The 27,377-nt window shown below is 42.6% G+C and overlaps 1 protein-coding gene across 1 annotated transcript in view; it reads right to left on the bottom strand.

Annotated features, from left to right (window-relative positions):
• LOC112239995 (E3 ubiquitin-protein ligase RBBP6-like) overlaps window positions 1–20,671 on the bottom strand; it is a 32,000-nt gene extending 11,329 nt beyond the window's left edge. Inside the window, exons 1-6 of the mRNA XM_042315409.1 lie at window positions 19,496–20,671; window positions 17,127–17,226; window positions 15,383–15,419; window positions 8,448–8,489; window positions 7,166–7,254; window positions 4,675–4,771 (exon numbers count right to left, since the gene is read on the bottom strand). Coding sequence (XP_042171343.1) covers window positions 4,675–4,771; window positions 7,166–7,254; window positions 8,448–8,489; window positions 15,383–15,419; window positions 17,127–17,226; window positions 19,496–19,661 — 531 coding nt within the window. The 5' untranslated portion in view covers window positions 19,662–20,671. The remainder of the gene's footprint in view (window positions 1–4,674; window positions 4,772–7,165; window positions 7,255–8,447; window positions 8,490–15,382; window positions 15,420–17,126; window positions 17,227–19,495) is intronic.
• Between the last annotated feature and the right edge of the window lie 6,706 nt (window positions 20,672–27,377).

Raw genomic sequence — 27,377 nt, 5'->3', positions numbered from 1 at the left:
GTGTAGTGTATAATGTAGTGTAGTGTAGTGTAGTGTAGTGTTATGTAGTGTACTGTAGTGTATAATGTAGTGTAGTGTTGTGTAGTGTTGTGTATAATGTAGTGTAGTGTAGTGTATAATGTAGTGTAGTGTTGTGTAGTGTAGTGTAGTGTATTATGTAGTGTAGTGTTATGTAGTGTAGTGTTATGTAGTGTAGTGTTATGTAGTGTAGTGTTATGTAGTGTAGTGTATAATGTAGTGTAGTGTAGTGTATAATGTAGTGTAGTGTATAATGTAGTGTAGTGTAGTGTATAATGTAGTGTAGTGTTATGTAGTGTAGTGTTATGTAGTGTAGTGTAGTGTTATGTAGTGTAGTGTATATGTTGTGTAGTGTATTATGTAGTGTAGTGTTGTGTAGTGTAGTGTAGTGTTATGTAGTGTAGTGTATAATGTAGTATAGTGTAGTGTAGTGTAGTGTATAATGTAGTGTAGTGTTGTGTAGTGTTGTGTAGTGTATAATGTAGTGTAGTGTTATGTAGTGTAGTGTTATGTAGTGTAGTGTATAATGTAGTGTAGTGTAGTGTTATGTAGTGTAGTGTTATGTAGTGTAGTGTTATGTAGTGTAGTGTTATGTAGTGTAGTGTATAATGTAGTGTAGTGTTGTGTAGTGTAGTGTAGTGTAGTGTTATGTAGTGTAGTGTAGTGTATAATGTAGTGTAGTGTTGTGTAGTGTATAATGTAGTGTAGTGTATAATGTAGTGTAGTGTGTAGTGTATAATGTAGTGTTATGTTGTGTTATGTTGTGTAGTGTAGTGTGTAGTGTATAATGTAGTGTAGTGTGTAGTGTACTGTAGTGTAGTGTTATGTTGTGTAGTGTGTAGTAGTGTAGTGTACTGTAGTGTAGTGTTATGTAGTGTATAATGTAGTGTTGTGTAGTGTAGTGTGTAGTGTAGTGTGTAGTGTATAATGTAGTGTTATGTTGTGTAGTGTAGTGTGTAGTGTACTGTAGTGTACTGTAGTGTTATGTAGTGTATAATGTAGTGTTGTGTAGTGTGTAGTGTACTGTAGTGTTATGTAGTGTATAATGTAGTGTTGTGTGTAGTGTGTAGTCATGTTATGTAGTGTTATATGTAATTATATGTAGTGTAGTGTAGTGTTATGTAGTGTATAATGTAGTGTAGTGTAGTGTGTAGTGTTATGTAGTGTGTATAATGTAGTGTAGTGTGTAGTGTATAATGTAGTGTAGTGTTATGTAGTGTATAATGTAGTGTTATGTAGTGTGTAGTGTATAATGTAGTGTAGTGTGTAGTGTAGTGTTGTGTAGTGTATAATGTAGTGTTGTGTGTAGTGTGTAGTCATGTTATGTAGTGTTATATGTAATTATATGTAGTGTAGTGTAGTGTTATGTAGTGTATAATGTAGTGTAGTGTAGTGTATAATGTAGTGTAGTGTGTAGTGTTATGTAGTGTGTATAATGTAGTGTAGTGTGTAGTGTATAATGTAGTGTAGTGTTATGTAGTGTATAATGTAGTGTTATGTAGTGTGTAGTGTATAATGTAGTGTAGTGTGTAGTGTAGTGTATAATGTAGTGTAGTGTAGTGTTATGTAGTGTAGTGTAGTGTTATGTAGTGTAGTGTGTAGTGTTATGTAGTGTAGTGTAGTGTGTATAATGTAGTGTAGTGTGTAGTGTATAATGTAGTGTAGTGTTATGTAGTGTATAATGTAGTGTTATGTAGTGTGTAGTGTATAATGTAGTGTAGTGTGTAGTGTAGTGTAGTGTTATGTAGTGTAGTGTGTAGTGTATAATGTAGTGTAGTGTGTAGTGTAGTGTTATGTAGTGTAGTGTGTAGTGTATAATGTAGTGTAGTGTTATGTAGTGTAGTGTATAATGTTGTTTTATGTTGTGTAGTGTAGTGTATAGTGTGTAGTGTACTGTAGTGTAGTGTTATGTAGTGTAGTGTGTAGTCTAGTGTTATGTAGTGTAGTGTGTAGTGTATAATGTAGTGTAGTGTGTAGTGTTATGTTGTGTAGTGTGTAGTGTATAATGTAGTGTAGTGTTATGTAGTGTATAATGTTGTTTTTATGTTGTGTAGTGTATAGTGTGTAGTTTTATGCAGTGTAGTGTAGTGTTATGTAGTGTAGTGTTATGTAGTGTAGTGTATAATGTAGTGTAGTGTTGTGTAGTGTTGTGTAGTGTATAATGTAGTGTAGTGTAGTGTATAATGTAGTGTAGTGTGTAGTGTATAATGTAGTGTTATGTTGTGTTATGTTGTGTAGTGTAGTGTGTAGTGTATAATGTAGTGTAGTGTGTAGTGTACTGTAGTGTAGTGTTATGTTGTGTAGTGTGTAGTAGTGTAGTGTACTGTAGTGTAGTGTTATGTAGTGTATAATGTAGTGTTGTGTAGTGTGTAGTGTAGTGTGTAGTGTATAATGTAGTGTAGTGTGTAGTGTATAATGTAGTGTTATGTTGTGTAGTGTAGTGTGTAGTGTACTGTAGTGTAGTGTAATGTAGTGTAGTGTGTAGTGTATAATGTAGTGTAGTGTAGTGTATAATGTAGTGTAGTGTGTAGTGTATAATGTAGTGTAGTGTAGTGTATAATGTAGTGTATAATGTAGTGTAGTGTGTAGTGTTATGCAGTGTAGTGTGGAGTGTATAATATAGTGTAGTGTGTTGTGTAGTGTTGTATAGTGTAGTGTAGTATAGTGTAGTATAGTGTTGTATAGTGTTGTATAGTGTTATATAGTGTTGTATAGTGTTGTATAGTGTTGTATAGTGTCGTACCATCTGGATGGGGCAGTGTTGTGTAGTGTTGTATAGTGTCGTACCATCTGCATGGGGCAGTGTTGTGTAGTGTTGTATAGTGTCGTACCATCTGCATGGGGCAGTGTTGTGTAGTGTTGTATAGTGTCGTACCATCTGCATGGGGCAGTGTTGTGTAGTGTTGTATAGTGTCGTACCATCTGCATGGGGCAGTGTTGTGTAGTGTTGTATAGTGTCGTACCATCTGCATGGGGCAGTGTTGTGTAGTGTTGTATAGTGTCGTACCATCTGCATGGGGCAGTGTTGTGTAGTGTTGTATAGTGTCGTACCATCTGCATGGGGCAGTGTTGTGTAGTGTTGTATAGTGTCGTACCATCTGCATGGGGCAGTGTTGTGTAGTGTTGTATAGTGTCGTACCATCTGCATGGGGCAGTGTTGTGTAGTGTTGTATAGTGTCGTACCATCTGCATGGGGCAGTGTTGTGTAGTGTTGTATAGTGTCGTACCATCTGCATGGGGCAGTGTTGTGTAGTGTTGTATAGTGTCGTACCATCTGCATGGGGCAGTGTTGTGTAGTGTTGTATAGTGTCGTACCATCTGCATGGGGCAGTGTTGTGTAGTGTTGTATAGTGTCGTACCATCTGCATGGGGCAGTGTTGTGTAGTGTTGTACCATCTGCATGGGGCAGTGTTGTGTAGTGTTGTATAGTGTCGTACCATCTGCATGGGGCAGTGTTGTGTAGTGTTGTATAGTGTCGTACCATCTGCATGGGGCAGTGTTGTGTAGTGTTGTATAGTGTCGTATCATCTGCATGGGGCAGTGTTGTGTAGTATAGTGTCGTACCATCTGCATGGGGCAGTGTTGTGTAGTGTAGTGTCGTACCATCTGCATGGGGCAGTGTTGTGTAGTGTAGTGTCGTACCATCTGCATGGGGCAGTGTTGTGTAGTGTTGTGTAGTGTTGTATAGTGTCGTACCATCTGCATGGGGCAGTGTTGTGTTGTGTAGTGTTGTGTAGTGTTGTGTCGTACCATCTGCATGGGGCAGTGTTGTGTAGTGTTGTGTAGTGTTGTACCATCTGCATGGGGCAGTGTTGTGTAGTGTTGTGTAGTGTTGTGTAGTGTTGTGTCGTACCATCTGCATGGGGCAGTGTTGTGTAGTGTTGTGTAGTGTCGTACCATCTGCATGGGGTTGTGTAGTGTCGTACCATCTGCATGGGGCAGTGTTGTGTAGTGTTGTGTAGTGTTGTGTTGTGTAGTGTCGTACCATCTGCATGGGGCAGTGTTGTGTAGTGTTGCGTAGTGTTGTGTAGTGTCGTACCATCTGCATGGGGCAGTGTTGTGTAGTGTAGTGTCGCACCATCTGCATGGGGCAGTGTTGTGTAGTGTTGTGTAGTGTCGTACCATCTGCATGGGGCAGTGTTGTGTAGTGTTGTATAGTGTCGTACCATCTGCATGGGGCAGTGTTGTGTAGTGTTATGTAGTGTCGTACCATCTGCATGGGGCAGTGTTGTGTAGTGTCGTACCATCTGCATGGGGCAGTGTTGTGTAGTGTTGTGTAGTGTTGTGTAGTGTCGTACCATCTGCATGGGGCAGTGTTGTGTAGTGTAGTGTAGTGTCGTACCATCTGCATGGGGCAGTGTTGTGTAGTGTTGTGTAGTGTCGTACCATCTGCATGGGGCAGTGTTGTGTAGTGTTGTGTAGTGTTGTGTAGTGTCGTACCATCTGCATGGGGCAGTGTTGTGTAGTGTAGTGTTGTGTAGTGTCGTACCATCTGCATGGGGCAGTGTTGTGTAGTGTTGTGTAGTGCCGTACCATCTGCATGGGGCAGTGTTGTGTAGTGTTGTGTAGTGTTGTGTAGTGTCGTACCATCTGCATGGGGCAGTGTTGTGTTGTGTAGTGTTATGTAGTGTTGTGTAGTGTAGTGTAGTGTCGTACCATCTGCATGGGGCAGTGTTTGATGTAGTGTCCGTTCTTGCCACAGCGATAGCAGGTGTAATGTGCAGGAGGCGGTCCTATGGCCTTCTTAGAGTAACTGAGGAGGAGAGACACAGAAAAAGGTGTAATGTGCAGGAGGCGGTCCTATGGCCTTCTTAGAGTAACTGAGGAGGAGAGACACAGAAAAAGCACATTGAAAAAGGTTGAGCGCCAAGTAGACCGGAATACTGGGTTCGATTCCAAAACCACCAAAGAGCGTTGAAACGTGGAGGCTAAAACTTGTCTCCGTTTTTACGTACACGTACAAACAGTGTACGCGTACACAGAAACTCTGTGACAGAGAGCATCATCTTGCATCACCCCATCATCTACGGTTCACCCTGCCACCGAGTCTCACGTTTAAACAGACTACAGTTCACTGAAACAATTAATTAATTAATTAATGACTTGAGAGACGCGACTCGACAGAAAATAAAAACAACTTGAGACTTGACTTGAACTGTACTTTGACTTGAGATTGAGGACTAGAATTTGGCCAGGTTATGAGTAACATTTTGTCACTAATTTTCCATAGATTATGCTTCTCCTCACACAGCCAGAGACAGACTGATTGGCTAGTGAATACTGATGTAAAATGTGACAATTCAGAAAACATTTTTTATGGGGTATTGTGATGTCATTATGGGGTATTGTGATGTCATTATGGGGTATTGTGATGTCATTATGGGGTATTGTGTGTAGATTGATGAGGGGGGGACAATGTAATCCATTTTAAAATAAGGCTGTAACATAAATGTGGAAAAAGGTCAAGGGGTCTGAATACTTTCTGAAAGCACTGTATAACATCTTTAGATGGTTCTTCATTTTTAACTAAGATGTCAGATGAGACCTTGGGACTACACGGTTCTATTTGGAGTTGAAGACAGACAGATTATTTATAGATTTTTTTTTTTTAAACTTGACTTGAATAAAACGTGTGATTCGACAGATGCCAGAGAACGCTACCTGCCGGAGTGCATTGCGCCAACTGTAAAGTTTGGTGGAGGAGGAATAATGGTCTGGGGCTGTGCTGTTTTTGCACAGAGCCCTGCCCTCAACCCTATCAAACACCTTTGGGATGAAATAGTACTCCCAACTGTGAGACAGGTCTAACCGCCCAACAGTCTGACCTTTCTAATGCTTGTAGCTGAATGGAAGCAAGTCCCCTGCAGCAATGTTCCAACATCTAGTGGAAAGCCTTCCCAGAAGAGTGGAGGCTGTTATAGCAGCAATGTTCCAACATCTAGTGGAAAGCCTTCCCAGAAGAGTGGAGGCTGTTTAGGCAGCAATGTACCAGCATCTAGTGGAAAGCCTTCCCAGAAGAGTAGAGGCTGTTATAGCAGCAATGTTCCAACATCTAGTGGAAAGCCTTCCCAGAAGAGTGGAGGCTGTTATAGCAGCAATGTTCCAACATCTAGTGGAAAGCCTTCCCAGAAGAGTGGAGGCTGTTATAGCAGCAATGTTCCAACATCTAGTGGAAAGCCTTCCCAGAAGAGTGGAGGCTGTTATAGCAGCAATGTTCCAACATCTAGTGGATAGCCTTCCCAGAAGAGTGGAGGCTGTTATAGCAGCAATGTTCCAACATCTAGTGGAAAGCCTGGCCAGAAGAGTGGAGGCTGTTATAGCAGTAAAAGGGGGGGACCAACTCCATATTAAAGCCTTCCCAGAGGAGTGGAGGCTGTTATAGCAGTAAAGGGGGGGACCAACTCCATATTAATGACTTCCCAGAAGAGTGGGGGCTGTTATAGCAGCAAAGGGGGTCCAACTCCATATTAAAGTCTTCCCAGAGGAGTGGAGGCTGTTATAGCAGCAAAGGGGGACCAAACTCCATATTAATGACTTCCCAGAAGAGTGGGGGCTGTTATAGCAGCAAAGGGGGGTCCAACTCCATATTAATGACTTCCCAGAAGAGTGGGGGCTGTTATAGCAGCAAAGGGGGGTCCAACTCCATATTAATGACTTCCCAGAAGAGTGGGGGCTGTTATAGCAGCAAAGGGGGTCCAACTCCATATTAATGATTTCCCAGAAGAGTGGGGGCTGTTATAGCAGCAAAGGGGGTCCAACTCCATATTAATGACTTCCCAGAAGAGTGGAGGCTGTTATAGCAGCAAAGGGGGGTCCCAACTCCATATTAATACCCATGATTTTGTAATGAGATGTTTGAGGAACAGGTGTCCACATGGTCATGTAGTGTATCTTTATGAGCTGGATTGCATGTCTTTGCAATTAGTTTATTTTAGTTTGCTCCCGTTAGCATATTTAGCTAGCAGCCTCCATGGAAATGCTCCATCAGTTGTACTAATTTTGTTAGCATTCTGGTAATAGACACCCAATGGGCTTTTCGTTGTTGCATTTTCAGCACTAAGACATTAATACTGTAAATCCTCTCTGGGATGAGGAGGATGGCGTGATCACGCGGATACCGCCCAACCGTGCTGTGTGTGTTACTCACTGTATGGGGTCATATTCACTGTTGGACTGGGACATCATGGCTCTGATCTTGTCATCCTCTGATGCATTGGCCTCCGCTAGGTTGGCAGTCTGAAGAGAAAGGGAGGAATGGTAGGAGAGGAATGAGGAGTATGGGCGAGAGGAATGAGGAGAGGAGGAGGAGTATGGGCAAGAGGAATGAGGAGAGGAGGAGGAGTATGGGCGAGAGGAATGAGGAGAGGAGGAGGAGGAGGAGTATGGGCGAGAGGAATGAGGAGGGAGGAGGATGGGCGAGAGGAATGAGTAGAGGAGGAGGAGGAGTATGGGCGAGAGGAATGAGTAGAGGAATGAGTAGAGGAGGAGGAGGAGTATGGGCGAGAGGAATGAGTAGAGGAGGAGGAGGAGTATGGGCGAGAGGAATGAGTAGAGGAGGAGGAGGAGTATGGGCGAGAGGAATGAGTAGGAGGAGGAGGAGTATGGGCGAGAGGAATGAGTAGGAGGAGGAGGAGTATGGGCGAGAGGAATGAGGAGAGGAGGAGGAGTATGGGCGAGAGGAATGAGTAGAGGAGGAGTATGGGCGAGAGGAATGAGGAGAGGAGGAGGAGTATGGGCGAGAGGAATGAGTAGGAGGAGGAGGAGGAGTATGGGCGAGAGGAATGAGTAGAGGAGGAGGAGGAGGAGTATGGGCGAGAGGAATGAGTAGGAGGAGGAGGAGTATGGGCGAGAGGAATGAGTAGAGGAGGAGGAGGAGTATGGGCGAGAGGAATGAGTAGGAGGAGGAGGAGTATGGGCGAGAGGAATGAGTAGAGGAGGAGGAGTATGGGCGAGTAGAGGAGGAAGGAGTATGGGCGAGAGGAATGAGTAGAGGAGGAGGAGGAGTATGGGCGAGAGGAATGAGGAGAGGAGGAGTATGGGCGAGAGGAATGAGGAGAGGAGGAGTATGGGCGAGAGGAATGAGTAGAGGAGGAGTATGGGCGAGAGGAATGAGGAGAGGAATGAGTAGAGGAGGAGGAGTATGGGCAAGAGGAATGAGTAGAGGAATGAGTAGAGGAGGAGTATGGGCAAGAGGAATGAGTAGAGGAGGAGTATGGGCGAGAGGAATGAGGGGATGAGTATGGGGAGAGGAATGAGGAGTATGGGGAGAGGAATGAGGAGAGGGATGAGGAGAGAGGAATGGAGTTAGAGGAAGATGCCAAGAGTTAAGGTGATAATCAATTTACATTTTAATTCATGCCTCAAATTGAGTTGAAATTAAATGAACCCCAACCTGATTCCCAAAGACCAAACACACAGAGAGACAGTACCTTAGAGAGCTGGGCCAGGGAGACGGACGGTGAAGAGTCGGTCTGAAGGAGAAGAGCAACATTAAGACAGAACAGAGTCAAGGTGGGACATCACCACCTGTCTGCCTGGGAGGCAGACACGGGCTCAAATCTAGATGACACGGCTTCTTCCCGTCTCCTTCTGAAAAGACACTGGAGGAGGAGGAGAAGATACCATCCACCCGTCTTTTGAGGAGGAGACAGGAGATAGGAGGTGAGGAATCAAGGACACACAGTAGATTGATCACCCCTATTCCACAGCCAGAGAGGCAGATCATAAACATCCAGTCAACTCATATCACTACTACAGTGTGACAGTTACACCAATGTTATGGTTCAGTAGTTCTGACCAGAAGACCATCAGGAACACCATGGTGGAAGGGGTCAGAGTTTCCCCACTCTAAAACACTGATCTGGGCTCAGTTCTTCATCTCCATGTGAATGGTTATGGTAAGGATTTGGTGGCAGGTTAAGCTGATCCTAGATCTGTACCTAGGGGACGAACGCAGCAGAGCCTGACCATTTCCTCGCCGTCGTCCTTCTCCAATACGACGTGAGGAGGAACCGCGAAACATTGAGATTCACACAGGAACTGCTGCTGGGGGGGGCATACAGCCTGGCTAGGTACATCAAATAGTAGTAGATGGTGCTACAGCCTGGCTAGGTACATCAATAGTAGTAGATGGTGCTACAGCCTGGCTAGGTACATCAAATAGTAGTAGATGGTGCTACAGCCTGGCTAGGTACATCAAATAGTAGTAGTTGGTGCTACGACAGCCTGGCTAGCTACACTAGTAGTAGTTGGTGCTACGACAGCCTGGCTAGCTACACTAGTAGTAGTTGGTGCTACGACAGCCTGGCTAGCTACACTAGTAGTAGTTGGTGCTACGACAGCCTGGCTAGCTACACTAGTAGTAGTTGGTACTACAGCCTGGCTAGCTACACTAGTAGTAGTTGGTACTACAGCCTGGCTAGCTACACTAGTAGTAGTTGGTACTACAGCCTGGCTAGCTACACTAGTAGTAGTTGGTACTACAGCCTGGCTAGCTACACTAGCAGTAGTTAGTACTACAGCCTGGCTAGCTACACTAGCAGTAGATGGTGCTACAGCCTGGCTAGCTACCCTAATAGTAGATGGTGCTACAGCCTGGCTAGCTACACTAGTAGTAGATGGTGCTACAGACTGGCTAGCTATATTAGTAGTAGATGGTACTACAGCCTGGCTAGCTATATTAGTAGTAGATGGTGCTACAGCCTGGCTAGCTACACTAGTAGTAGTTGGTACTACAGCCTGGCTAGCTATATTAGTAGTAGATGGTGCTACAGCCTGGCTAGCTACCCCAGTAGTAGTAGTTGGTGCTACAGCCTGGCTAGCTACATCAGTAGTAGTAGTTGGTGCTACAGCCTGGCTAGCTACATCACACAGGAACTGGTGCTGGGGGTACATTAGTATTACAGCCTGGCTAGCTACCCCAGTAGTAGTAGTTGGTACTACAGCCTGGCTAGCTACATCAATAGTAGTAGTTGGTACTACAGCCTGGCTAGCTACACCAGTAGTAGTAGTTGGTATTACTACAGCCTGGCTATCTACCCCAGTAGTAGTTGGTACTACAGCCTGGCTAGCTACCCCAGTAGTAGTTGGTACTACAGCCTGGCTAGCTACCCCAGTAGTAGTTGGTACTACAGCCTGGCTAGCTACCCCAGTAGTAGTAGGTACTACAGCCTGGCTAGCTACCCCAGTAGTAGTAGGTACTACAGCCTGGCTAGCTACCCCAGTAGTAGTAGGTACTACAGCCTGGCTAGCTACCCCAGTAGTAGTAGTTGGTGCTACAGCCTGGCTAGCTATATTAGTAGTAGATGGTGCTACAGCCTGGCTAGCTACACTAGTAGTAGTAGGTGCTACAGCCTGGCTAGCTACATCAATAGTAGTAGATGGTGCTACAGCCTGGCTAGCTATATTAGTAGTAGTTGGTGCTACGACAGCCTGACTAGCTACACTAGTAGTAGTTGGTGCTACAGCCTGGCTAGCTACACTAGTAGTAGTTGGTACTACAGCCTGGCTAGCTACACTAGTAGTAGTTGGTACTACAGCCTGGCTAGCTACACTAGCAGTAGATGGTGCTACAGCCTGGCTAGCTACACTAATAGTAGATGGTGCTACAGCCTGTCTAGCTACACTAATAGGAGATGGTGCTACAGCCTGGCTAGCTACACTAGTAGTAGATGGTGCTACAGACTGGCTAGCTATATTAGTAGTAGATGGTACTACAGCCTGGCTAGCTATATTAGTAGTAGATGGTGCTACAGCCTGGCTAGCTACACTAGTAGTAGATGGTACTACAGCCTGGCTAGCTACACTAGTAGTAGTTGGTACTACAGCCTGGCTAGCTACACTAGTAGTAGTAGGTACGACAGCCTGGCTAGCTACACTAGTAGTAGTAGGTACTACAGCCTGACAGCCTGGCTAGCTACACTAGTAGTAGATGGTGCTACAGACTGGCTAGCTATATTAGTAGTAGATGGTACTACAGCCTGGCTAGCTATATTAGTAGTAGATGGTGCTACAGCCTGGCTAGCTACACTAGTAGTAGTTGGTACTACAGCCTGGCTAGCTATATTAGTAGTAGATGGTGCTACAGCCTGGCTAGCTACCCCAGTAGTAGTAGTTGGTGCTACAGCCTGGCTAGCTACATCAATAGTAGTAGTTGGTACTACAGCCTGGCTAGCTACATCACACAGGAACTGGTGCTGGGGGGTACATTAGTATTACAGCCTGGCTAGCTACCCCAGTAGTAGTAGTTGGTACTACAGCCTGGCTAGCTACATCAATAGTAGTAGTTGGTACTACAGCCTGGCTAGCTACACTAGTAGTAGATGGTGCTACAGCCTGGCTAGCTACACTAGTAGTAGTTGGTACTACAGCCTGGCTAGCTACACTAGTAGTAGTTGGTACTACAGCCTGGCTAGCTACACTAGTAGTAGTAGGTACGACAGCCTGGCTAGCTACATTAGTAGTAGATGGTGCTACAGCCTGGCTAGCTATATTAGTAGTAGATGGTACTGCAGCCTGGCTAGCTACACTAGTAGTAGATGGTACTACAGCATGGCTAGCTATATTAGTAGTAGATGGTACTACAGCCTGGCTAGCTATATTAGTAGTAGTTGGTACTACAGCCTGGCTAGCTACACTAGTAGTAGATGGTGCTACAGCCTGGCTAGCTACACTAATAGTAGATGGTGCTACAGCCTGGCTAGCTACACTAGTAGTAGATGGTGCTACAGCCTGGCTAGCTATATTAGTAGTAGATGGTACTAGTAGATGGTACTACAGCCTGGCTAGCTACCCCAGTAGTAGTAGTAGTAGTACACTAATAGTAGATGGTGCTACAGCCTGGCTAGCTACACTAGTAGTAGATGGTGCTACAGCCTGGCTAGCTATATTAGTAGTAGATGGTACTACAGCCTGGCTAGCTACACCAGTAGTAGTAGTAGTTGGTACTACAGCCTGGCTAGCTACACCAGTAGAAGTTGGTATTACAGCCTGGCTAGCTACATCCATAGTAGTAGTTGGTACTACAGCCTGGCTAGCTACACCAGTAGTAGTAGTTGGTATTACAGCCTGGCTAGCTACACCAGTAGTAGTAGTTGGTATTACAGCCTGGCTAGCTACACCAGTAGTAGTAGTTGGTATTACAGCCTGGCTATCGACCCCAGTAGTAGTTGGTACTACAGCCTGGCTAGCTACACCAGTACTAGTAGTTGGTACTACAGTCTGGCTAGCAACATCAATAGTTGGGAATACAGCTGAGCTAGCTTCACCAGTAGTAGTAGTTGGTACGACAGCCTGGCTAGCTACATCAGTAGTAGTAGTTGGTACTACAGTCTGGCTAGCAACATCAGTAGTAGTAGTTGGTTTTACAGCCTGGCTAGCTACACCAGTAGTAGTAGTTGGTACTACAGCCTGGCTAGCTACACCAGTAGTAGTAGTAGTTGGTACTACAGCCTGGCTAGCTACACCAGTAGTAGTAGTAGTTGGTACTACAGCCTGGCTAGCTACACCAGTAGTAGTAGTTGGTACTACAGCCTGGCTAGCTACACCAGTAGTAGTAGTTGGTACTACAGCCTGGCTAGCTACACCAGTAGTAGTAGTTGGTACTACAGCCTGGCTAGCTACACCAGTAGAAGTTGGTATTACAGCCTGACTAGCTACACCAGTAGTATTAGTTGGTACTACAGCCTGGCTAGCTACATCAGTAGTAGTAGTTGGTACTACAGCCTGGCTAGCTACATCAGTAGTAGTAGTAGTAGTAGTTGGTACTACAGCCTGGCTAGCTGCACCAGTAGTAGTAGTTGGTACTACAGCCTGGCTAGCTACATCAGTAGTAGTAGTTGGTACTACAGCCTGGCTAGCTACACCAGTAGTAGTAGTTGGTACTACACCTGGCTAGCTACACCAGTAGTAGTAGTTGGTACTACAACCTGGCTAGCTACACCAGTAGTAGTAGTTGGTACTACAGCCTGGCTAGCTATACCAGTAGTAGTAGTAGTTGGTACTACAGCCTGGCTAGCTATACCAGTAGTAGTAGTAGTTGGTACTACAGCCTGGCTAGCTACACCAGTTGTAGTAGTTGGTATTACAGCCTGGCTAGCTACATTAATAGTAGGTATTACATCGGAGTTTGCTACAGCAGTAGTAGTAGGAATTACAGCTTGGTTAGCTGCATCACTAATGGTGGTATTTACAGTTGTGCTAGCTACATTTGTAGCTGTAGTTGGTATTACTACCTAGACCAGCCTAGCTTGTTTACTAATACTGGTACAGTAGTAGTAGGTGTTACAGCCCGGCTAGCTACACCAGTATTAGTAATAATAGCTGTTGTGGCCCTTTACTACACTATGAGCTAACAGGATTAAATCCAGAGCTAGGTAACAGACTGAGCTAACAGGATTATGTCCTGAGCTAGGTAACAGACTATGAGCTAACAGGATTAAGTCCAGAGCTAGGTAACAGACTGAGCTAACAGGATTATGTCCTGAGCTAGGTAACAGACTATGAGCTAACAGGATTATGTCCTGAGCTAGGTAACAGACTATGAGCTAACAGGATTAAGCCCAGAGCTAGGTAACAGACTATGGGCTAACAGGATTAAGTTTTAGAGCTAGGCTGGTCTAGGTAACAGACTGAGCTAACAGGATTAAGTTTTAGAGCTAGGTAACAGGATTAAGTCCAGAGCTAGGTAACAGACTATGGGCTAACAGGATTAAGTTTTAAAGCTAGGCCGGTCTAGGTAACAAACTATGAGCTAACAGGATTAAGTTTTAAAGCTAGGCTGGTCTAGGTAACAGACTATGAGCTAACAGGATTAAGTTTTAGAGCTAGGCCGGTCTAGGCAACCGATTAGATCACGCTACACCAGTTAACCCAAGATCCTACTTCCGAGCCACTGCATGTAGCTATATGGTAACAGGTGAAGTGAACCATGATGCCTTCACTACTCCTCATCTACAGCAGTATCTGGAGTGAGGCGCTATGGGTCCATTTAGGATGATCTAATGCATTATATGGAAACACTGCAAAACAATATAATAAAACGCGTTTCTTTTAAGCAATATTTTCACTACCATAACCATTATACAATAGTAGTAAACAATAGCCATCATAACACTAGACAAGGGACAAAGAGGAAGGAGGGAGGGCAGAGAGGTCTGGTTTAGTAAGCTATAAACTCTTCGTCGTCGCTGTCATCATCATCATCATCATAGTAGAGGCTGGAAGGGTCAGAGGTCACTGTGAAGGGAAGACACAGGGTCTGGTGTGGTTGGTGCACGTGCTCACGACAGAACACATAACCTCTTTATTGACAGTTCTGGCAGCGTACAGCAGCAACCAATCACAACCCTGTCGCCACGGGAACCTACCATGCCACACAGTCAGAACCCTGTGATGTCACAATAGATCATTTCAGTGATGTAATTAATAGTCTCTGTGATGTCATAATGCTATCATCATGGCACCGCTTGTTGGAACTCTGTACCAAACATGATCGTGGATTCAGTAGTCATCATAGTAAGTACTTAACAACTAGTTTATAGTTTAGCTTTAAGTTGAAAAGAAAATATTGCAAAGTAGACAAAATGCATTGCATTTCTAAGTAGTTTGTAGTTAAAAAAAAAAAAAAAAAAAAAACTTTGAGAGAACAAAAGGATCAACTATGTCCAGTCCATATAAAAAATGTCAGAATATGATGAGAGAACAACATTAGGACAGCCAAATATCAGCAATTAACTTCAGGTTAAGAACACTATTGAACAGGAACCAAATGATTTTACCCCCCACCCCACACACACACACACACACACACACACAGTCACACACACAGGTATCCATACAAAACGTATGCATTAGTCTTACAGTCAAATACGTCACAAACTCATTGCTTATAACACCACGTGAAAGAAAAAGATTGATTTGAAGTAAAGCAGCGTAGTAACAACCCGCCTGTAGGATCACGAAGCATCGTCTCAACACACAAGGGGATGTGGGGGGAGGGGGCTCTGTACAGTAGCAGGCTAACAACACCACGCTAACCGTTGTTTCGATATGAAAATACAGTCACAATATAGTTCAGATCCATCAACACATTGAACAACATTAAAAATAAAAAAAAAACACACAGTGAGTTACAACAACAAAAGAGAACAGCAGTTGGGAACCATCAAAACAGAATATTATCACCATGACAACTCAAGAGTTAACTCTTGACCAATCAGAACAGAATATTATCACCATAACAACTCAGAGTTAACTGGTTACCAATTCAGAACAGAGTTTACACAGTATCCTTTAACCACCAGAGCAGAGTTTATAAAAGGAGGACAGAGATAGTAAGGAAAATGAGAGTGCTTTGTTTACATACGGGTCTGGAGGATCCAGCAGCCATGTCAGAACGGTCACTACAAACAGGAAGAAACAACATGTCAACAACCACCACAGACATGGACTAGACAACAGTTTAGAATAGAATAGCTGGGCTGACTGGATACTAGTGTGGGGGAGGGGGGGGGTACTACCGTTTGACTGGATACTAGTGTGGGGAGGGGGGGGTACTACCGTTTGACTGGATACTAGTGTGTGGAGGGGGGGTACTACCGTTTGACTGGATACTAGTGTGGGGGGGGTACTACCGTTTGACTGGATACTAGTGTGGGGGGGGGGGGTACTACCGTTTGACTGGATACTAGTGTGGGGAGGGGGGTACTACCGTTTGACTGGATACTAGTGTGGGGAGGGGGAGGGGTACTACCGTTTGACTGGATACTAGTGTGGGGGGGGGGGGTACTACCGTTTGACTGGATACTAGTGTGTGGGGGGGGGGTACTACCGTTTGACTGGATACTAGTGTGGGGAGGGGGGGGTACTACCGTTTGACTGGATACTAGTGTGGGGGGTACTACCGTTTGACTGGATACTAGTGTGGGGGGAGGGGGGTACTACCGTTTGACTGGATACTAGTGTGTGGGGGAGGGGGGTACTACCGTTTGACTGGATACTAGTGTGGGGAGGAGGGGGGGGTACTACCGTTTGACTGGATACTAGTGTGGGGAGGGGTACTACCGTTTGACTGGATACTAGTGTGGGGGGGGGAGGGGGGTACTACCGTTTGACTGGATACTAGTGTGGGGGGGGGGGGGGGGGAAGTACTACCGTTTGACTGGATACTAGTGTGGGGAGGAGGGGGGGGGGTACTACCGTTTGACTGGATACTAGTGTGGGGAGGGGGGGGGGTACTACCGTTTGACTGGATACTAGTGTGGGGAGGGGGGGGGGTACTACCGTTTGACTGGATACTAGTGTGGGGAGGGGGGAGGGGTACTACCGTTTGACTGGATACTAGTGTGGGGAGGGGGAGGGGTACTACCGTTTGACTGGATACTAGTGTGGGGAGGGGGAGGGGTACTACCGTTTGACTGGATACTAGTGTGGGGAGGGGGTACTACCGTTTGACTGGATACTAGTGTGGGGGGGGGGGGGGGGGGGTACTACCGTTTGACCGGATACTAGTGTGGGGAGGGGGGTACTACCGTTTGACCGGATACTAGTGTGGGAGGGGGGTACTACCGTTTGACTGGATACTAGTGTGGGGGGAGGGGGGTACTACCGTTTGACTGGATACTAGTGTGGGGAGGGGGGGGGGTACTACCGTTTGACCGGATACTAGTGTGGGGGAGGGGGGTACTACCGTTTGACTGGATACTAGTGTGTGGAGGGGGAGTACTACCATTTGACTGGATACTAGTGTGGGGAGGGGGTACTACCGTTTGACTGGATACTAGTGTGTGGGGGGGGAGTACTACCGTCTGACTGGATACCAGTGTGTGGGGGTACTACCGTTTGACTGGATACCAGTGTGTGGGGGGTACTACCGTTTGACTGGATACTAGTGTGTGGAGGGGGAGGTACTACCGTTTGACTGGATACTAGTGTGTGGAGGAGGGGTACTACCGTTTGACTGGATACTAGTGATACTAGTGTGTGGCTGTGTGGGGGGGGGGTTACTATTTGACTGGATACTAGTGTGTGGAGGTTATTAGGATCGACAGGCGATTGGGGGGGGGGGGGGTACTAGATAGACACAGGGTCACGATGTCATAGCTACGTACACAATGAACGTTCTGCCCGCTGGTTTGACCCCTCCGATGGGGGTGCGTCTGACGATCACTGATGAGTGTTTGGGGATGTGAACCTCCTCATCAGTGTACTCTGTAGAAGCACATGGTACACAGATCATCAGTACTGTAGTCTATAGAACAGGGACTATATGATATCATCAGTACTGTAGTCTATAGAACAGGGACTATATGATATCATCAGTACTGTAGTCTATAGAACAGGGACTATATGATATCATCAGTACTGTAGTCTATAGAACAGGGACTATATGATATCATCAGTACTGTAGTCTATAGAACAGGGACTATATGATATCATCAGTACTGTAGTCTATATAACAGGGACTATATGATATCATCAGTACTGTAGTCTATATAACAGGGACTATATGATATCATCAGTACTGTAGTCTATATAACAGGGACTATATGATATCATCAGTACTGTAGTCTATATAACAGGGACTATATGATATCATCAGTACTGTAGTCTATAGAACAGGGAATATATGATATTATCAGTACTGTAGTCTATAGAACAGGGAATATATGATATCATCAGTACTGTAGTCTATAGAACAGGGACTATATGATATCATCAGTACTGTAGTCTATAGAACAGGGAATATATGATATTATCAGTACTGTAGTCTATAGAACAGGGAATATATGATATCATCAGTACTGTAGTCTATATAACAGGGACTATATGATATCATCAGTACTGTAGTCTATAGAACAGGGAACATATGATATCATCAGTACTGTAGTCTATAGAACAGGGACTATATGATATTATCAGTACTGTAGTCTATAGAACAGGAACATATGATATCATCAGTACTGTAGTCTATAGAACAGGGACTATATGATATCATCAGTACTGTAGTCTATAGAACAGGGACTATATGATATCATCAGTACTGTAGTCTATAGAACAGGGACTATATGATATCATCAGGAATACAAAGTGTTTGGGGACATCAAACAAAAACAGTTAACTTCACATCTTTCTTCCCTGCGTAAAAAGTCCCCCCAGCCTAAGCCCTTAGAGAGATTGGACTCAACATCTCAACACCTCATGACTTCCTAGAGATGATAAATATGCTTTTGTTGACGGGAAAAGTTTAATTTTAGTTCCTCAACAATGAGACACTCAGTCTGCCTGGTCAACGCAGCTCACGCAACAATGTTGATCACAACGATGCTGTTTTCACTTTGCTTCTTAACGTAAATACACCAGTGTTGTGTAATTAACCTTACACTATTATTATTATTATTATTATTATTATTATTATAATGTTTCACATATACAAACAGCTAGCTTGTCATTTCTTCTTTGCAAGTACGGGTCTAAATGTTGTTAGCCGCTAATGCTACTCGCCTGTTAACCGGCGGGTTAATAGATGTCCTGAGTTACAGCAAAACGTACTTCTACCACCTCATAATAACATGAAAATCAGCATGTTGTTTATACAACAGTATCTTCTAAAAAAAAAAAATCAGAGGAAAACACAAAGCAAGAATATGTTCGCTAAGAGAAAACATTCAATGTAGCCAAAAGATGATATGATGTTCCCGTTGTCCAAAAACCCCTGTCTTCAAAGTGGCCGCTATTAACTATAGAATAATCATTATAATTACATTTCCAACAGTTGATAAGTGGTTTGGCTTTAAATCGCAAGTTCAATTGCAACATTTGGCTCAAAATAAGGCCCTTTTCGTGCATCCACACAGCTGTGTGGGAATGATCTCAAATGAGTGCAAGAAAATGGTTTCATACTATTAAATTAAAGGGAAAAAATAAATCAGAATGGAGAGACCACCCTAAGGGTGGTCCAAATGTAGAATTTAAATAATTACAAATATTATTGTATTTTTGGGGGAGGGGGTCAAATGCATTAATACAATCCATCTTTTGTAATACCGTGAGATAGAGGTGTGTGTAATAAATATATACACACAGATATACATCTATCTATACACACACACACTTGTAGTGTGTGTCTATATATATATACATCTATACACACACACACACACTTGTAGTGTGTGTCTATATATATATATATATACACACACACACTTGTAGTGTGTGTCTATATATATATATACACATCTATACACACACACACTTGTAGTGTGTGTCATATATATATATATATATATATATATATATATATATATATATATATATATATAGATGTCTATATGGTTTATGTTTTGGGGCCATATCCCCGATCCCTACCAGGAAGTAGACACCATAAAACTGCATAAAATGATCGAGAATCTTGTCATCACTGATTAACATCATCTCGTTGTAGAAACAACCTGAACAACAGAGTTAGTTATTGATTCACCTTCACGGGTCTGTGCGTTGGTGATCTGCAGGTCGCAGTCGGTGGCTTTGAGGCGCTCTCTGCCCATAATCTGCCGTTTCAGCTCGGCCAGGGTGATGTGCAGCCCGTCAAAGGTCACGGTGTTGTAGTCCAGTTTGGACGAGAATTTATAATGAACACACGACATTCTCACAACTAATCACTTTTTTTTTTTTTTTTTTAAACTCAAAAGACAAAAGGAGGGGGAAAACAACACGTTAGTTAAGAAATAACAATAACCAGTAGTAGATATGATCTGAGACTAAAGGTGGAGGGGGGACTACCAGATTATTCTATAATAAGATAATATCGAAGGGAAAACAGGCAATGAACTAAGAGGAAGTATTCACAGATAGTCCTTGTAGCTGTTTGCGTCAAAGACACCAAACTACTAGTAGTGACAGACCGGGACACCCGCAAGCAGAGTCTTTAACAACCCGGTCAGTTCGTTAATTAAGTGTCCGGTAAAACAACAAGAAAAAAGTACAGTTCCACAAGTGTCCATTACGAGGTTGTTTTTTTTCTTCTCACGGTTATTTTAATTACAGTCAGTAAGAGAGTCTCTCTCGCGGAAACAACGGGCCTTGTGGCTGCGGAAAGCAGCGCGGCACCGGGGTCGCGGTTAGGAGTCCATGCGAGGCCCGTAAGCGTCGCTCTTCCGCCGGAAAACGGCGTAAAGTCCTAAATAAATAAAAATAATCAAATCTTCTTCAATCCGTCTGGGGGGTGGGGGGGTGGGAGGGGGGGAAGGAAAAAAAATTAAAACGTCCAAATAAAATAAAAGTCCTTCAAAACGATCCTTTTTTCGGAGTTGCAGTCCACGCAGGAAACGCTGTGGATCCTCCGAGGAGAGGAGGAGATCTGCGGCCCTGGTCCGTGTACCTACCGGTCAAAACAAAAAACACTACCCGCAGATATAACCTTATTTTACACTCACTAGTTAACTGGTTAGAAAACGGCCACTGGAAGTAAACACTTTAATAATCAGTTAGCTTAGGGTTTCTTATCCAACACGACGGTAATTATCTCTTTCTAAACTATAATTTTCGTTGTTTTAAATCCATAACATCCATTTCAGACGGTCTTTCAGTTGCTCCTCGTTGTCTTCTGAACATCATGGCGGGCCCGGAAACTGGCCTGACAAGAAAACGGAAACGAGGGTGACGTTCTTCTTCTTCTTCTTCTTCTTTACTGTTCATTTGGCGGACTACAATCTATAAAGTGCAACCTACTGTGTGAGGTAGTAAAATTATTATACACACACAAAAAAATACTTGGATGAAAATTTGGATGAAAATACTCATACTAACTAGTAAAAAACAACAAAAAAATGATACCAACAAATAAATACAATTCAGTCTACTTCTGTTAAAATCATAAAGTCAAATCGGATCCCCACAGGTTCAGGAGCACTGGAGGGCGGGGTAGCTCTTCCATCGCAACAAACCACTTGAAGGTCTTCCGTTGTGAATTCTTTCAGGCCCAAAAACTTTTCTTCCGTATCCATAATTGATGTCCATTTTAATTTTATTTTTTTATGTTGACACTTGACCAGTACAGTTATTAACAGTTACAATAAACACCACAAAGCGAAATTTCGGTTTAGACGTTTGGTGACGTGTGCAGCTTTGTCTGCAGCTGGCGCCCTCTAGTGAGCTGTAGAATGAAGCAATAAGGCCCGAGGAGGTGCGGTATGCGGGCATATGGCACGGCTAAGGGCTGTGCTTTAAGGACGACGCAACCTGGATGGCCGCCTGGATTACAACCCTTAGCCGTGGTATATTGGCCATATACCATAAACCCCTGGTTACAAACTTAATTAAACCAGTAAAAACCCTGATATACCACGGCTGTCAGCCAATCAGCATTCAGGGCTTAAACCACCTAATTTATAATACACGATAAACCACTACATTGTAGAATAATAGTGAAGACATCAAAACTATGAAATAACACATATGGAATCATGTGGTAACCCAAAAAGTTTAAACAAATCAAAATATATTTTAAATTTGAGATTCTTCAAAGTAGCCGAAGTTTGCCTTGATGACAGCTTTGCCCACTCTAGGCATTTTATCAACCAGCTTCATGAGGTTGTCACCTGGAATACATTTCAATTAACAGGTGTGCCTTGTTAAAAGTTCATTTGTGGAATTTCATTCCTTCTTAATGTGTTTGAGTCTATCAGTTGTGTTGTGACTAGAGGTAGGGGTGGTATACAGAAGACAGCCCTATTTGGTAAAAGACCAAGTCCATATTATGGCAAGAACAGCTCAAATAAGCAAAGAGAAACTACAGTCCGTCATTACTTTAAGACATGAAGGTCAGTCGATCTGGAACATTTCAACAATTAAAGGTCAAGTCTTTGAAAGTGCAGTCGCAAAAACCATCATACACTATGATGAAACTGGCTCTCATGAGGACCGCCACAGGAAAGGAAGACCCAGAGTTACCTCTGCTGCAGAGGATATGTTCATTAGAGTTACCAGCCTCAGAAATTGCAGCACAAATAAATGCTTTACAGAGTTCAAGTAACAGACACATCTCAACATCAACTGTTCAGAGGAGACTGCATGAAATCAGGCCTTCATGGTCGAATTGCTGCAAAGAAACCACTACTCAAGGACACCAAGAAGAAGAAGAGACTTGGTTTGGCCAAGAAACACGAGCAATGGACATGAGACCGGTGGAAATCTGTCCTTTGGGTCCGAATTGGAGATTTTTTGATTCCAACCACCGTGTCTTTGTGAGATGCAGAGTAGGTGAACGGATGATCACCGCATGTGTGGTTCCCAACGTGAGGAGGTGTGATGGTTTGCTGGTGACACTGATCAGTGATTTTACTTAGAATTCAAGGCACACTTAACCATCAAGGCTACCACAGCATTCTGGAGCAATACGCCATCCTGTGTGGTTTGCGTTTGTTTCTCAACAGGACAATGACCCAACACACCTCCAGGCTGTGTAAGGGCTATTTGACCAAGAAGGAGAGTGATGGAGTGCTGCATCAGATGACCTGGCCTCCACAATCACCCGACCTCAACCCAATTGAGATGGTTTGGGATGAGTTGGACCACAAAGTGAAGGAAAAGCAGCCAACAGGTGCTCAGCATATGTGGGAACTCATTCAACACAGTTGGAAAAGCATTCCAGGTGAAGCTGGTTGAGAGAATACCAATAGTGTTCAAAGCTGTCATCAAGGCAAATGTGGCTACTTTGAAGAATCTCAAATATGAAATATATTTTGACTTGTTTATCACTTTTTTTGGTTACTACATGATTCTATATGTGTTATTCTAAAAGTTTTGATGTCTGTAGCACATACTTATGTTCTATAATTCGTTTTAAAGCGATATAACAACTGAAAGAAATAGAATTGAATAATTGTAATGGTGGAGACCAGCACCATCTCACCCCAGGAGAGAAAAGTGACCGAAAGAGATTTTTATACAGGACCAATACAGAGCCCAAGCAGGAGAATCACTATGCCTTGTTATCTTAATAGACTGTGTGTGTGTGACGGGTTACATTTGTTTGTTGACAGTACATTGTGTTTTGGCTGGTGGTTCAAAGCACTCTACACCTGAGGTGCCACATATTCAGGTGTTTTCTCAGTCCACAGAGTCCTGGGAGAGAGAGAGAGAGACCTCTCGCACGCACGCACGCACGCACACACACACACACACACATACACACACACACACACAGCCAAAATCAACAGCTGAGATATTATTACTGTAGCCTAGTTTACAAAACACAGAAACAGTAGAAATAATTTCATAATGTCACAGAAATGTAAGTTATGTTCCATTTCAAACTCATATTTAGAGGTTAGTCAGTGTATTTATTATAGACAGTGTGAGGGCAGACTAAGAGTTACTAGAGGTTAGTCAGTGTATTTATTATAGACAGTGTGAGGGCCGACTAAGAGTTACTAGAGGTTAGTCAGTGTATTTATTATGAACAGACTAAGAGTTACTAGAGGTCAGTCAGTGTATTTATTATAAACAGACTAAGAGCTATTAGAGGTCAGCCAGTGTATTTATTATAAACAGACTAAGAGTTACTAGAGGTTAGTCAGTGTATTTATTACAGACAGACTAAGAGCTACTAGAGGTTAGTCAGTGTATTTATTATAGACAGACTAAGAGCTACTAGAGGTCAGTCAGTGTATTTATTATAGACAGACTAAGAGCTACTAGAGGTTAGTCAGTGTATTTATTATAAACAGACTAAGAGTTACTAGAGGTCAGTCAGTGTATTTATTATAGACAGTGTGAGGGCCGACTAAGAGTTACTAGAGGTTAGTCAGTGTATTTATTATAAACAGACTAAGAGTTACTAGAGGTTAGTCAGTGTATTTATTATAAACAGACTAAGAGCTACTAGAGGTTAGTCAGTGTATTTATTACAGACAGACTAAGAGCTACTAGAGGTTAGTCAGTGTATTTATTATAAACAGACTAAGAGTTACTAGAGGTTAGTCAGTGTATTTATTATAGACAGACTAAGAGTTACTAGAGGTTAGTCAGTGTATTTATTATAAACAGACTAAGAGTTACTAGAGGTTAGTCAGTGTATTTATTATAAACAGACTAAGAGTTACTAGAGGTTAGTCAGTGTATTTATTATAAACAGACTAAGAGTTACTAGAGGTTAGTCAGTGTATTATTATAGACAGTGTGAGGGCAGACTAAGAGTTACTAGAGGTTAGTCAGTGTATTTATTATAGACAGTGTGAGGGCAGACTAAGAGTTACTAGAGGTTAGTCAGTGTATTTATTATAGACAGTGTGAGGGCAGACTAAGAGCTACTAGAGGTTAGTCAGTGTATTTATTATAGACAGTGTGAGGGCAGACTAAGAGTTACTAGAGGTTAGTCAGTGTATTTATTATAAACAGACTAAGAGTTACTAGAGGTTAGTCAGTGTATTTATTATAGACAGTGTGAGGGCAGACTAAGAGTTACTAGAGGTTAGTCAGTGTATTTATTATAGACAGACTAAGAGTTACTAGAGGTTAGTCAGTGTATTTATTATAAACAGACTAAGAGCTACTAGAGGTTAGTCAGTGTATTTATTATAAACAGACTAAGAGTTACTAGAGGTTAGTCAGTGTATTTATTATAAACAGACTAAGAGTTACTAGAGGTTAGTCAGTGTATTTATTATAGACAGTGTGAGGGCAGACTAAGAGTTACTAGAGGTTAGTCAGTGTATTTATTATAAACAGACTAAGAGTTACTAGAGGTCAGTCAGTGTATTTATTATAGACAGTGTGAGGGCAGACTAAGAGTTACTAGAGGTTAGTCAGTGTATTTATTATAGACAGACTAAGAGTTACTAGAGGTTAGTCAGTGTATTTATTATAGACAGACTAAGAGTTACTAGAGGTTAGTCAGTGTATTTATTATAGACAGTGTGAGGGCAGACTAAGAGTTACTAGAGGTCAGTCAGTGTATTTATTATAGACAGACTAAGAGTTACTAGAGGTTAGTCAGTGTATTTATTATAGACAGTGTGAGGGCAGACTAAGGGTTACTAGAGGTTAGTCAGTGTATTTATTATAGACAGACTAAGAGTTACTAGAGGTTAGTCAGTGTATTTATTATAAACAGACTAAGAGTTACTAGAGGTTAGTCAGTGTATTTATTATAAACAGACTAAGAGTTACTAGAGGTTAGTCAGTGTATTTATTATAGACAGTGTGAGGGCAGACTAAGAGTTACTAGAGGTTAGTCAGTGTATTTATTATAGACAGTGTGAGGGCAGACTAAGAGTTACTAGAGGTTAGTCAGTGTATTTATTATAAACAGACTAAGAGCTACTAGAGGTTAGTCAGTGTATTTATTATAGACAGTGTGAGGGCAGACTAAGAGCTACTAGAGGTTAGTCAGTGTATTTATTATAAACAGACTAAGAGTTACTAGAGGTTAGTCAGTGTATTTATTATAGACAGTGTGAGGGCAGACTAAGAGTTACTAGAGGTTAGTCAGTGTATTTATTATAGACAGTGTGAGGGCAGACTAAGAGCTACTAGAGGTTAGTCAGTGTATTTATTATAAACAGACTAAGAGCTACTAGAGGTTAGTCAGTGTATTTATTATAGACAGTGTGAGGGCAGACTAAGAGCTACTAGAGGTCAGTCAGTGTATTTATTATAGACAGTGTGAGGGCAGACTAAGAGTTACTAGAGGTTAGTCAGTGTATTTATTATAGGCAGACTAAGAGCTACTAGAGGTCAGTCAGTGTATTTATTATAAACAGACTAAGAGCTACTAGAGGTCAGTCAGTGTATTTATTATAAACAGACTAAGAGCTATTAGAGGTCAGTCAGTGTATTTATTATAAACAGACTAAGAGTTACTAGAGGTCAGTCAGTGTATTTATTATAAACAGACTAAGAGTTACTAGAGGTCAGTCAGTGTATTTATTATAGACAGTGTGAGGGCAGACTAAGAGCTACTAGAGGTCAGTCAGTGTATTTATTATAGACAGTGTGAGGGCAGACTAAGAGCTACTAGAGGTTAGTCAGTGTATTTATTATAGACAGACTAAGAGTTACTAGAGGTCAGTCAGTGTATTTATTATAGACAGTGTGAGGGCAGACTAAGAGCTACTAGAGGTCAGTCAGTGTATTTATTATAAACAGACTAAGAGTTACTAGAGGTCAGTCAGTGTATTTATTATAAACAGACTAAGAGCTACTAGAGGTCAGTCAGTGTATTTATTATAGACAGTGTGAGGGCAGACTAAGAGCTACTAGAGGTTAGTCAGTGTATTTATTATAAACAGACTAAGAGTTACTAGAGGTCAGTCAGTGTATTTATTATAGACAGTGTGAGGGCAGACTAAGAGCTACTAGAGGTCAGTCAGTGTATTTATTATAGACAGTGTGAGGGCAGACTAAGAGCTACTAGAGGTCAGTCAGTGTATTTATTATAAACAGACTAAGAGTTACTAGAGGTCAGTCAGTGTATTTATTATAGACAGTGTGAGGGCAGACTAAGGGTTACTAGAGGTTAGTCAGTGTATTTATTATAAACAGACTAAGGGTTACTAGAGGTTAGTCAGTGTATTTATTATAAACAGACTAAGAGTTACTAGAGGTTAGTCAGTGTATTTATTACAGACAGACTAAGAGCTACTAGAGGTCAGTCAGTGTATTTATTATGAACAGACTAAGAGTTACTAGAGGTCAGTCAGTGTATTTATTATAGACAGTGTGAGGGCAGACTAAGGGTTACTAGAGGTTAGTCAGTGTATTTATTATAAACAGACTAAGAGTTACTAGAGGTTAGTCAGTGTATTTATTATAAACAGACTAAGAGTTACTAGAGGTTAGTCAGTGTATTTATTATAAACAGACTAAGAGCTACTAGAGGTTAGTCAGTGTATTTATTATAGACAGACTAAGAGCTACTAGAGGTTAGTCAGTGTATTTATTATAAACAGACTAAGAGTTACTAGAGGTTAGTCAGTGTATTTATTATAGACAGACTAAGAGTTACTAGAGGTTAGTCAGTGTATTTATTATAGACAGACTAAGAGTTACTAGAGGTCAGTCAGTGTATTTATTATAGACAGTGTGAGGGCTGACTAAGAGCTACTAGAGGTCTGTCTGCAGAACAACACAACATCTTTAAAGAGAGAGCTTTTGGAACAGACAACAGAAGGGAGCATTCTTATTGGATGTCAGGTCGGACAGCTACACTGGATCTGGGTCTGTCATTGGCTCTCGACAGAGGTCAGGGGTCATTTAAGCTTCCAGGAAACAAACTGAACAGACAGAGAAAGACAGACAGATCAATTCTATACTGTTCTGCACAGCACTATGAGTGTTGTAAGTGTTCCATCCTGTCTGTT

The sequence above is a fragment of the Oncorhynchus tshawytscha genome, unplaced genomic scaffold, assembly GCF_018296145.1.
Source record: "Oncorhynchus tshawytscha isolate Ot180627B unplaced genomic scaffold, Otsh_v2.0 Un_contig_8328_pilon_pilon, whole genome shotgun sequence".
Classification (NCBI taxonomy): domain Eukaryota; kingdom Metazoa; phylum Chordata; class Actinopteri; order Salmoniformes; family Salmonidae; genus Oncorhynchus; species Oncorhynchus tshawytscha.
Note: the sequence above shows the minus strand (reverse complement) of the source record. Positions and strands in the feature narration are given on the sequence as shown.